Raw genomic sequence first — 12,818 nt, 5'->3', positions numbered from 1 at the left:
AACACGTCACTTAACCCTTTAAGTGTATTTTTAGAAACATTCAGCCACGGTGAGTCCAGAGTACGTCCCAATGTGCTCGACCGTAAAAGTAATGTTGAAAATACTGAGAATGGTTTGAAAAAACGACAGTTTGCATACTGAGTGCACGTTTTATCTTTAATACCTTGATTCATGTTCAACAAGTGTTTTCTTTTTCTTGATTTTCACATATAAAAATAAAGAACTTGCAATTAGTAGTTAGAGTCAGCATTGTGATTCTCGTTCAGCGCAGTCAGGCTGGTTGCACAATGCACAGAAATGACAGATGGTAAACAGGCTGCATTTAAATGGCGCTTTTCTAAGCTACCGTCCACTCAAGGCATTTTACGCTCGTGATGATGGGGTTCACCGTCATGCCCAAGGACACTTAAACATGCAGACTGGAGGGGCTGGTGATCAAACAACACATTCTTCCATCACAGCTGTTACATCAGTCTGTAAACACATGGCTTTTTCTTTTTAGAAAAGACACAAGGGGGAAAGGAAAAGAGGAGACAGAGTGTAACTGCCTTCATTTACAAAGTCTTTGTAATGTGATGTTCTGTCTGTGCTGGTGTGCTCACATCACCTGGCTGGAGGAATGGTCAGCGCTGATCACTGATGAAGGATTTTGGTCTGTTTGTTCATGAAGCAATGGAAACCTGTATCTGTATGAGAACATCCTGTGATAACCACATACACTGCTTCACGCTCACTCAGGTGTATCCAAAGGAAAATATTTCACATTTGTAATTACTATTATAAAATGTTTATTGCACCATTGATCGGGCACCAGAAGCTAATTTTAGCAGTATCAGAAATTGCTTTTATGTTCAGAATGTTTCACAGATGATCCTGATGTGACCCAGTGTTGGATGTTCTTATCACAGATCACAGGAATAGCATTGCTAAATAGTGTTTCATGGTGGTTTGACCTCATGTACACACATTGAAATGATTTCAAAGGAAATGTTGTATTTGTGCTTCAGCGAAGTGCCTCAAGAAACTGACTGAATTTCACCAGCATTTTCCATACCATAGTGTTTGCATGGGATGGAGCCTGTCATGGACTGGGTGTCCCAACCGGCCGGGGTCACAGTGAGCAAGGGTACTTGGTCCAAGGAGGCAGTCTGCCTGTTTGATTCGCCAGTCTCCAGTACCTGTCCTTCAGGATGAATGCTGCTGCTTTGGGCTGCCTTTGCCTGCTGAAAATGCCCTTCTTGTTCCCCACCACACGGGTGATCCCTGCAGACACGAGAAGGACCAACCAGAACCTCGTCATGCACAGGGCGCAGAAGCAGAGAAGCCTTTTGTCGGGCCAATATGCAGATTGATTAAGGTGTGAAGGATTTTTTCTCCTTTTTTTCATAGCAAGCTGGACTTCCTAAATGCCAAAAGCCAAAGGCAAGAAAGCAGAGTCTATAGCTACAGGTACAAGTAGTTAGAAGTGGGTAAAAATAGCTGTCACCAGGGTGTTCTGATTTGTCAGACCAGAGGACAAGAGGGCGTGAAAGTTGGCAAGAAGTCAGTGCTGACTTTCACACACCTCCTGTATGGCATAGTGACACCTCCTGTAGGGTCTAACAATGCAAAAATGATGCAGATCACCAGCACCGGCCGAATCTCCCCATCCAGATTCACCGTTTCTACAGCTGAACCGTTTCTGGACAATGTGCTGCTCTTGGCAAGATGTCCACTGTCTCCTCTGGGGGACTGATCTTTTCATAATAAATAATACTTGAACATTTTATTATGGTCAACATCGTCTGTCAATTAGTTATTTTACTGTGTACGTACAACAGTCCCTGTTACAACTTGTCCTCGTGTGTGAGACTTTCACTGAGAACTGTCCTGACTGCGCTGAAGGATCCAAGATTTATTTTAATATTCACACTGTAAAGGCCTGCATTTGCATTAGTGAAGCAGTTTAGATATTTGACAGCTGAATAGCTCTGCATTTAGAAAATAAAACATGCTGTAGTATCTTGTACAGTGTTTTCTTCAATAGCCAGACAGGACGTCAGTGTGGACCTGAAGGTCTGGATAGGATCTGGACAGACTCTCTTCACTCCCGGCATTCACAAAATAGCAGAGCAGTCCTTTTTGCATCTATTTCAGGGGTGTTTTGCAGCTGAACCACATCTCTAAACTTCAGTATTTTGTGAATGCTGAGTTTGAAGAGAGTCTGTGTAGCTCCTGTGAAGACCACTGCCTCCTCCTTTGTTAAAACTACAGACTTACTGCTTACAACAAGACTCAACTTGATGCATACCTGTGCACATAATCTGTTGTGAGTCTTCCTGGTGGAGGCGTGGATCATGTTATGAAATTAAATAACAGGCTGCATGATTCTTACGCAGCAGTGTGAGGAAATGCAGCATGACAATGATCCTCAGCCCCCAACAGAGTGCCCCTCCACAGTCTGCCTGCAGCCTCCTCTCAGAATCAGGTGTTTACTGCAGTGAGTTGGACATCAGTGACAGACTTTTATAAGCAGACTGATCGTGTGAAGCACCTCTCCAGCTGGTGGTGCCCTAGGTGACCACCTGGCTGGCCTATGCCTAAAAATGGCTTTTCTCTAGCAACAACAGAACACTGAATAAACTGTAGTAACAGAGGGAAGTAAATGGAGAAAAACTGGGAGGCATCCCAGTAGTTGTGCCTGCACATGTAGTTTTGATCTGCAGCTGCAGTACCTTGTACAGTCATGAAGTCGGCAAAGTTCCAGATGAGTTCACCAACGACATACTGCTTCCTCTTCTCGTCGAACACGTTGTGGTAGCTCTGCAGGACGATATTCTGGTACTCCTCGGTAAACATTACGGGTGGATCCTGGAGAGTGAAAAACAGCTTCTTAACCTCGGCATTAACATGTTTCTAGGAAAAATGTGTTGCAATCAGAATCTGTCAGACGCAAAATTTCACAAAACCTGAAATTCATCTCAAATTCAGCCTGAGGATGCCACAACAGATGTAATGTCAGTATAATAGCTGGTGCACTACATTTAGGTTATTGGATGTGTGTGTGCATGAATCCTCACACTGTGAAGCCCCGGCACTGCATCTGCTCCATATTCACTCTGGATGATGGGCTTCTTGTACTTTCCATACCAGTTTTCAAACTGAGTGTTGAGCTGGATTGGGATGACCTCCAGGTGGCCTGAATCATGGTACCAGGATAAGTAACTGTTTACACAGATTACATCCACATAGGGAGCCTACAAACAAAATAAAAGACAAAATATGTCTTCTAGAGATACAATTCATGCTTTTTCAATAAGAACTGTGGGGTGGCAGGTTCTGTGTTCACCCAGCCAGAGTCCATAAAAAATTAGTGTAAATTAACTAATCAGTACCTTCAAGCTACTCACCAAACCCTGAAAGCTATTCCTCACAGCACAGGAATGTCAACCATTCTGAGGTATGTCAACAACTTAGTTTGACATTGGGTCAAAAAGCCGTTTGGAATTTGAACAGCTGAAGCTGTGAAGCTCAGCAGGATTCCTTGATAACTCCTGTATTTTCCATCAGGCACTTTATCTCGTTCACTTAAGGTTGTTCATATACAAGAACAGTCAGTCAAGTGTCAGGGTGTGACTTGCGGGACAAAGGTGTGTGTGCTCCTCTTTTCTGCAAATGAAATCATCACCCTCAAGAGTCTGTAGAACTTTTACAATATTTCAGAATAACATGTTTTATATAATCATTATCTGCCCTTTGAGGCCCTGAAAACACATTTTCTCCAACAACTTCCAACTCGGAATGATGACGTCCTACATGAACACACTGTTCTGCTCAAGTTTTAACAGCTGTGCTTATTTCACGTTGTTTTCTCTGTGTTCTTCTCACTGCTTTGGCACAGGCTGGGCTTATGTGGATACAGGTGTCATCACTTACTTCTGTGCACCAATCAGGATTTGGCAACATTTCAATCAGAATCTGACAATGTGTTATGTGTTCAAAATGTGAGTTACTGTGATCAAAACACAGACCTACACAGTCGCGATTACAAAGATTTTTGAAGTTAAAGTAATAATTAAAGTTAATGTCTTTGTGTATGTGTGTGTGTGTATGCATATATGCATATTTATATAGTTATATTAGAAGCATACACATATACTTACACATACATAGCACTTGTATTAAAAAACAAAATAATTACAACCAATGTGTCAATTAATAAAGATGACAAATAATCAATGTGCTGTGCAGGTTTTCATGATTGCATACTGTTGATATTGAAGTGAATAGTGTGGAAACTCACCCCTTTGTCCCTGGCATAATTACTGTCTGTGATATAAGTGACGGGCCGGGTGGGGTCCAGATCTTTGGTATGTTTTATCAAGGTCCTGTAGGAAAAACAAAAAGCTCCTTCAGGTGATAACATTGCAAGTTTTTAATGATTATAATATTATATATTCTCAACAATGATGGGTAGGTTGACTGTTTGCCCTGTTTAACCTCTTGAGGCCTCAGACTGCGACTGAGCTCTGGCTGTCAGTGTTCACAGAGAAGTGAATGATCTTGTATCCAGAAGGGGCAGATGACTCAACAGTCAGTTTGTGTGTGAATGAATATTTGACAAGCGGATCAATTCAGTTCCTCACATCCAAACAAAATGACCAGCACTCACTTGAAATAGAATTCAGCAGGGGGCATCTCTGAAGCCGGCTCATTGGCTACTGACCACATGACCACAGAGGGATGGTTCTTGTCCCGACGTACGAGCTCGTCCATGACATCCAGATGATGGGTGAGGGAGGCGTTTCCAAAACTGCGACTACATCGGCAAGACACAGAAGATACAGCACACCAGATCCAGCAGATCATTCCAGGTTAGCTATTCACAAACCATGCAAGCACAGTGAGAGCTGTTCCACTTATCAGGTGCAGATTGAGAACATGTCGTCTTCTGCTTCTGTGTCCTTCATTAAACTATTCCACAAAGAGAATGCTTTACATTCATTCACATCCCTTTCAAAACTCAATACTGGGGACAGGTTTGCATTTTTTCAAGCCCTCCTTGAAACAATACTCACTTACCCATATGGACACTGGTTGAGATCTCTTCCTAACACAAATCCAATAGAAGAGATGGGGACTAAACAGGTATTTATGTACTATTTAGGCAAATACCAAAATAGCTATTTTGAGTCAGTTTATAAGAAATCCAAGAGTCCACAGCCATGCAAGCAGCTCTGTGAGGCTGTATGTGGGCACAGCAGAGCTTTGAGCTAAATGCTAATTTACACAATGATATTTTGCAACTATAATGTTTACATGCATTTTAGCATGGTAACCTTTGCTAATTAGCACTAAAGACAGAGTACAGCTGAGGCTGATGGGAACGTCATTAGTCTTGCAGGCATCTGGTTTGGAGAGACTGAAATTTGGAGCTGATGATGGTGGACCAACCAGCAGTCAGGCTGACACTGCTGCCTAAAAATGTTACAAGGATGCTGGGAAGTGGGAAATCTTTCTGCGTGTTTCCTCCTGCAGAGCTGACCTGTTCTTGATCAAATGTGACTGACGTAAACTGCATGTGGGCTCGCACAATGAATTGAAACTTTCTGAAATTTGGCTTCAAGCTGTAAATGATCTGGTTCTTTTTGCTCTTTTCCCTTCAGTGTTAGTTCCATTTAATTAATTCATCTGGACAGACAGCCATTAAATTTAGACTCTAACAGCCTGGAGGTTTTCATGAGAGCTGGTGATGAGCGCCACATATAAGTCTGTCCTCGGTCCTCATACAGGAAGATGATCACTGTGTTGACTGCTCTGAACCCTCAAACACACCCAAAGGTCACAGACATGTGAGCCGTGACACTTACATGTCTTTGATGCCCACCCCCGGGCACTCATCTATCACCACGATGCCATAGCGGTCACACATCTGCAGGATCTCCTCAGCATAGGGGTAGTGGCTAGTGCGGAACGAGTTGGCCCCCAACCACTTCAACAAGTTAAAGTCCTTGACAATCAGAGGCCAGTCGAAGCCTTTACCTCGAATCTGCAACACAAGAAAGGTGGATTTTTGAACTGGATCCACTTTTCAACCAGACTTCCTGTTTGTTATGAGAAAGATGTTAGCTCTGTCGTGACAGATCTGTTGCTTCAAAGCCAAATTAGTCTTTTGGTGAAAGTTTGCTTCCCTCTGCCAGTACTCACATCAGAGTCCTCATGTTTGTTGACTCCATGAAAATAGAAAGGCTTGTTGTTAATGAGGAATTGGGTGCTGGTGACGTTGACTGTGCGGATGCCCACTGGTAGAGTATACACGTCCTCATATGCTGAGCTTTTATCCGATGCCATTAAGTGAACCTAGATATAAAAGTGCAAATGTCAGGAACATTTCTTCATCTAAGCTGCACAGGAGTGAATAAACAAAATGAGTTTATTTGTCTGCTCAGCGTTAAAGTGACCTTCCCTGAAGACCACAACCTGGCCAAAGCTCACATGTGGTAATCTGATTTGAGATAACTTTAAATTAAAGAATAACTATGGTGGTAGAATTGCGTAATTTTACCCTTTTGTATAATTATATACGTTAACTTCTCCAAACTTAAGCTTGATCACTGGGTGAAGGATGTCGTCTTGTGATTTTCCTAGTGGTTAATATGCTGTTAAGTGCATTAAACAGCATTCAGCCTCATAATTAATTGTTCTTTATCAAGCCAACAGTCTTATTACTCTCACAAATCGAGTGGCATCTGAAAGTCACTTTGACATGTATGCGAACACGCAGACTTACCTCCATGGAGTACAGATAACCTGGATTCTCATGCATCAGATACGGCCACCACAGTTTGACATCTACTACTGTGAGCACTCCAGATGGCTCATTGGAGGAGGCCACACTGCGGCCATCTTTGTCTATCAAAGTGACCTTCAGGGTGGCTGTAGCAGCACCTTGGACTGATACCTTATATTTGACTATACCTGAAACACAGGGAAACACAGCACTCTGCACAATGTCACAAAATATCACAAAAAACAAGAGAAAATCAGCTCTTCTCCATCAAGCCATGTTTTGTTAACTAACGGTTTACTCTCGTTGCTGCTTTGGTGCGAGTGATGATTTGAAGTGGACTACATTAGTGTCTTCAGTGTATTCAGATGGATTCAGTTACCGGTGTTATCCAAGAAGTTAGTCACCACAGTGATGTCATCCACATAAGCCTTAGGAGTGGTATACAGCAAGACAGGGCGGTGTATGCCAGCATAGTTGAAGAAATCGAAGTAGATGTTTTGCACAAAGAAGCCATCAGGATACCTGTTGAGTAATTACATTTTCCTCATTGTCTGAATACTCACTGACGTTTTAATATCAGAAAAAATATTACATCAAACTAGAAAAGGCTAGAATCCCTGGGAAAGGGAAAAACATCTTTCTGTTCAAAAGACTGGAAATGAAGACTGGTGTTTTCCAAATGTATTTGTATGGCAGACAGAGTTGGCATTAAAGCACCTAAAAGGAGCTGATGACAAAAAACTGAAAAGATGCTTTAAAAAGAGTTTTCATCTGTTTAAAGATCAAATTACTTGTCTAGCTTGAAAAACTGCCCATAAACAAGTGAATCAAAGCAAATCAGTTAGTTTGCTTCAGTGAAGCGAGCTCATAAATTCATTTCAGCCTTACTGTGAAGTCATTCTTTTAATTAGAGCTAAAAACAACGAGGTTACTTGGTGTGGTCGTCCATGTGCTGGATGCTTCCTGGAGGAAGAGTCTGTGGAGTCAGAGTGTTGTTGACCGCGATGGTGATCCTGCACGGTGCAGTTGGGTCCTTGCGGATTAAACTGCCTATTTCAGCCTCAAAGGGAAGATGGCCACCTTCATGTTCTGTCACTTTCACCCCGTTCACCCACTGCAACAGATAAAGGCCATGATTCCCAATTAGCTTGATCATTATTACATCTGATGGGTACAAAGTGATGAGTGTCATTTTTTTTTTTAAATTGTAGTACTTGTTAGAGATTATTTTTATTTTTCCAGTCTGGCTGGAGTCGTTCACATGATACTCACCATGATGGAAAAATAGTGAGCGCTCGCCACTCTGAGAACTACTCTTATTCCTTCATCAGCGACCCAGCGGGCAGGCACCACCACTTCTCGCTCATACCACACCCAGCCAATGAAATTTCTCAGTTCAGGGTCCTGTGTGATGTCATTGTAGCTGGCAGGAACCGGCATGTCAATCACTGGACCAGTCTAAGGAGAAAAAACCTCAATGAAATGACAATACTTCATTTCTAAGTGGATGCAGTGAGCTTGTAGCTGGTGGTAATAGCCAACACCAACACCACCACCACCACCACCACCACCACCACCACCTAATAATGGAGTCAATAATGACGTGATCTTCATTTTGGGTTGGGAACAGCAGCCTATAGTATTATGACTGTGTTTCAACAGGCTAATTGAACTTGAAGGTGTTAAGCTCATATTCATTTGGATATAAGATTGTAAATAATGATTTTAATGAACAGTTCCTGCAGACCTTCATGTACTCTGCTATGTTTTGCACCTCCTGAAGTTTGCAAGTACATTTACTATGTACTATTGTGTGTTTTGACCTGTGCATCAAACCTGTGTTTTTATTTTGTATTACATATGTGAATCTGCTGGTGACCACAAGTAACTGATAACTCCAGGTATCAAATAAAAAAGTACAACATTTCCCTCTGAACTGCAGTGAATCAGGACATGGAAATAAATCAAAGGCTGTGCTTGACTCGCGCTCTCCTGCTCACCTCTGCCAGGCGACTTTTATACCATGCCTTCTCGAAGCCCTGCTTCCTGTTCGGGGACTTGTCCGCCCTGAAGTCCCACAGCCCGTTCAGCTCCTTCACCTCCCTGGAGGAGGACTCCCGGGGGAAGAGCATGCCGCTGTCCAGCGGACACACCGCGTCAAACAGCGCAAACAGGCACAGGACGACAAACATCGCGCGCGTCTCATACACTACGAAGCCCAACATACACTGGACTTCCTACTGAGTGCCTCGCTGACTCAGTCACATGATTTACTCTGTCGTCACGTGACCATAAAGTTGCGTTCCTCGCGCCGCCTTCGTTTACAGTCACTCACTAGTGCGATACTTGATAAATGACGCTAGATGGCGCCAGACACCTTTATACCAAAGTGAACGGCGCAGAAACGTCAGTCAAATCCCAATTCTGCCAATTCTGCCTTTTTGCCTTTCAGCATCAGATACTCTCCATCCTTTTATCCAATTGGAAAAGGGAAAACATCCATAAAAAACCTTTAAAAGGAAAAGATTGAAGAAAGCTCAGTTCATTGATTTTGTGTGATTGTGTGAAAGTGTTCAACAGCGCCTCCACATTCCCAAGATTCCCTTTCTCCACATGGCCGGATAAACCTGCTGAGGGAGCCTGGGGTAAAAAAAAAAAAAAAAATCAGCTTTGGGCCCCCTTTGACCCTCCGTTCATGGACATGTCACTCAACACAAATTTATGTACATATATGTACATTTTGAGTAGTAAACAAGAAAAGACAAGAAACAATGCAGTATCCCATTTAAAGCTTGTATCTGTTGATCGTGTGCTTTAGTGTTGTACAGTCCAAAAGAAAATTGCCCAAATTACTACAAACCAACTGACACATGATGAAGCTGCCCGCTTCACCTGCTGGGTTAGGGAGTCCCAGCTGCGTATGCTGGTGGAGACGCAAGTTTTTATTTTATTTAAAACCACCCACCTCTTCATTAAGTAATTCCAATCTATTTATTTCTGCCAATTTATGAAGCAGCGGTTGATGTTTTGCGTCCACGTCGGTCTCAGTTTCATAACAGTCAGAGGTTGTCCTGTAAAATCAGGATGCACCGCTGCCCTGTGAGTTTAAAGCACTGACCATGAACTGCAGCGTCCCTGGTTCGGGTCTGCTCGCTCCAGGACCTTTGTTGCTTGTCATTCTTCATCTGTCTCTCCCCTCATTTCCTGTCATCACTCTTCTCTCTAACTGCTAATTAAGACATATAATGGACAAAAATACTTATACAATACCAAAAAAAAAAAAAAAAAAGAGAGAGAGAGAGAGAGAGAGAGAATATCATAAAATACTGTAAAAACTCACATAGATCCTGTGGATAAAAACTCTGCTGTCAGTCACTCGGTATGGTTGAATCATGAGGGAATTACTTGCACTACACACACACACACACACACACACACACACACACACACACACACACACTACAGTACAGTACATTGCAAGTGTATTTGAAGGGAGCAGTGTGCCATTATCTTACATCGGCAGTTGTGGCGTTTTTTGTGAACACACTTGCAAGAAAGGTTCAGAACTCTGTGACCTAATTTCCGTAGATATTTGAGAATTGGATCATGCCACTGAAACATAACAGTTCTGAAACAGCTGTACAACCTTTGACATGTGGAGAAAGCTGTCAAGTATTTGTTAAAACCTTTCAGTTTTGACGGATTTCTGTTGGGTTCTCCATGGCACATGTGACGTTCAGTTAGATCAAATTAACTGAATGAATTGGAGCAATATGGATGTTTTCAAGGTTATGTTCAGTTGGTCTTCAATAGTCACTTTTTGGCAGTTTTGAACAATGAGCTACAGTGTCAAGTTGAAGTTGAACACTTCAGTGTTACTACATGGACTCATACTTTCTTCAGTCCACTTTTGGTTTGTGATGACATTGGCTTATTCTCTGTCCAGGTACGTTTCCCATCCTTGATGGCCACAAACTGATGTACACTCTCTTTTCCCACATAAGTTCCTAATGCCAGCGGGAATGCCTCCACAGACTCTTGCAGACTGAAAGGATGAATACTTGCTCTGTCTTTTCTCTTTTTACTTCTGATTTATGTCGGCCATTTTCCTGGTTCCTCTCCAAAACGTTTTGTTCTGATCCATTCTAGGGGAACTTGCTTTCTCATGAAATCAAAATATTTCACATTTACAAAGTGACATACCAGAGTTTCAACCCTCTATTCCCAAGACACTGACAAAATGTACTGAATTGGATGTTTTTTGGTTAAAGTTCTGCTGTCTGGCACAGAAAAAGTCAAATTTACTGGGCATCTAAAGCACAAACAAGACAGGTTTGTAATAAAGTGCTTCACAATGACAAACTCATCCAAACAATCCATTGCACTGCCATCTGCCTTAAATTAATGTAAGGTTAATGGTGAGTTCAGTGTTAATTTCCTGTCTGAAGTCTGTCCCAAGTCATTTTCCCACCAATTCATTTGGGATGTTTCTTTTTTCCCACCCCATGTCAGCGATGCCTTGTTCAGCATACCTATCCTGTGATTAAAAGGATGGCAAAATCAAACATACATTTGAAAAAGCATTCAAGCTTATTAGCACGGTCTGGTGTGATTGTTGTTCTGCGCTGTAAAAAGTAAGAGAAAAACCTTTACTGATGTGGTTGGAAACTCAACAGCAAATCCAACTTTGACTGATTTGATCCTGGTGAGACGAGACCAGCAAGTACATTTTGAGGTGTCCAGGCACATTTTGCAAAGCTGTAATGACACAGGTTTGTTCCAACATGCTTCACAGAGCAACAAATGATGTGGCTCTCAGTAGCCATCCACAACCTGTTCAGGTCACTCTTGTGGTTCCACAAAGCTTCACAGGAAGCTGCTCTGCCTGCAGGCTCGTGCTCTCACTTTGCAGCCAGTACACATTTGGCACTTTTCCATATCACTTTGACTCCTTCCCAAAAGTTGACAGATCTCCACCAACTCAGTCACGACTTCAGACTTCTGTGTCAAGAGTGAAAACACATATCTACGTGCCTACCTCGTACCAAACCTCATTGAGAGATGTTTGAGAAAATGAAAAATCAATCTGCCCTCATGAATGTTTTTCCATGTACTTACCATCTTTGCAGCCTCTCTGAGCCACGCAGCAACAAAAGCGCTCACGATGCTCAGAGGAGCTGTGGGTTACGAAAGAAGTCATAACCTTGATTGAGAACAAAAGCTTGCGGAGGTCAGGGCTGAATCAGGCCACAGTGAGGCAAGGAGGGCTTCGCTTTTGGCAAACATGTCAGTCCATCAGATTGCTTTGTTTCCAGTCTGGAGAATTTTTCGTTGTGCGACTTGCATTTGCATCTTGTGATTGTAGGATTGACACTCACAGACATTGACTTGTATTGTTGGTTGCTTTTGTAGCTGTAAATTGCACAAATTCAACAGGAACTAACATAGGATTGTAACAAAGTGGAACCTGGTTCTTTGTACAGTATTTCAAATGTGCTATCTTGTTGAGAATCAAATCTAAAATCAGCTCCAGAGAAAGAGAAAACACTGTAGATCAAAGAGAAGCTCTCCAGCTGTCATCTTTCAGAATGTTATTTTAGGCTCTGCTGCAGCTAATTACACTCAGCATCGTTCCCGTCATCCCATCTCACGCTGTCATTTGTTTAAGCACTGGATATTTAACCTAATGTTAGACTTCTTATGTTTTTGTTCATGAATAAATTTGTTACTCTGCAAAACAAAACAAAACCCAAAAAGAAGCTGTCGCAGTGAAAGCAGTTTTAAAGGGTGTTCAGCCATGCATTATTGATATGTAAGCAAGGGGGAGTGAGAAATATAGGGGGCGAGAAAGGGAGAATAAAGGGGGACACAAGTTCCCAAAGCCAGAATTTTTGCTTATATGCTTTTCACAGCTCATCTTAGCAACACATCAGTGGAGAAAGAAAACATGCTACACTTGTGAGGAGTAGTAACCTGACGTGACCTGCTCAGACTGCTCAGTAAAGTAAGATGGCCTCCACTAAAAAGACATGCGAGTTAAAAACATACA

General features: G+C 42.3%; 1 protein-coding gene across 1 annotated transcript; it reads right to left on the bottom strand.

Moving 5' to 3' along the window:
• Positions 1-137: 137 nt before the first annotated feature.
• On the bottom strand, positions 138-9,023 carry gusb (glucuronidase, beta). The gene is made up of 12 exons (XM_076750223.1): positions 8,770-9,023; positions 8,042-8,227; positions 7,702-7,883; positions 7,149-7,291; positions 6,770-6,957; positions 6,187-6,339; positions 5,850-6,028; positions 4,652-4,798; positions 4,283-4,367; positions 3,060-3,236; positions 2,715-2,850; positions 138-1,263 (listed from the first exon to the last, which is right to left on the bottom strand). The coding sequence occupies exons 1-12, from the start codon at positions 8,992-8,994 to the stop codon at positions 1,112-1,114; spliced, it is 1,953 nt and encodes a 650-aa protein (XP_076606338.1). The 5' UTR covers positions 8,995-9,023; the 3' UTR covers positions 138-1,111.
• Positions 9,024-12,818: the final 3,795 nt, after the last annotated feature.

This window comes from Chaetodon auriga, chromosome 15 (genome assembly GCF_051107435.1).
Source record: "Chaetodon auriga isolate fChaAug3 chromosome 15, fChaAug3.hap1, whole genome shotgun sequence".
Taxonomy (NCBI): Eukaryota; Metazoa; Chordata; class Actinopteri; order Chaetodontiformes; family Chaetodontidae; genus Chaetodon; species Chaetodon auriga.
The sequence above is the reverse complement of the archived record's forward strand: the minus strand, read 5'-3'. Positions and strand labels throughout refer to the sequence as shown.

Coding starts and splice junctions, on each gene's coding strand:
- gusb (XM_076750223.1), bottom strand. CDS start 8,994: ATGTTGGGCTTCGTAGTGTATGAGACGCGCGCGATGTTTGTCGTCCTG. Junction 6,029..6,186: donor ACAAACATGAGGACTCTGAT/GTGAGTACTGGC, acceptor CTTGTGTTGCAG/ATTCGAGGTAAAGGCTTCGA. Junction 1,264..2,714: donor CGACTTCATGACTGTACAAG/GTACTGCAGCTG, acceptor TCGTGTCTGCAG/GGATCACCCGTGTGGTGGGG.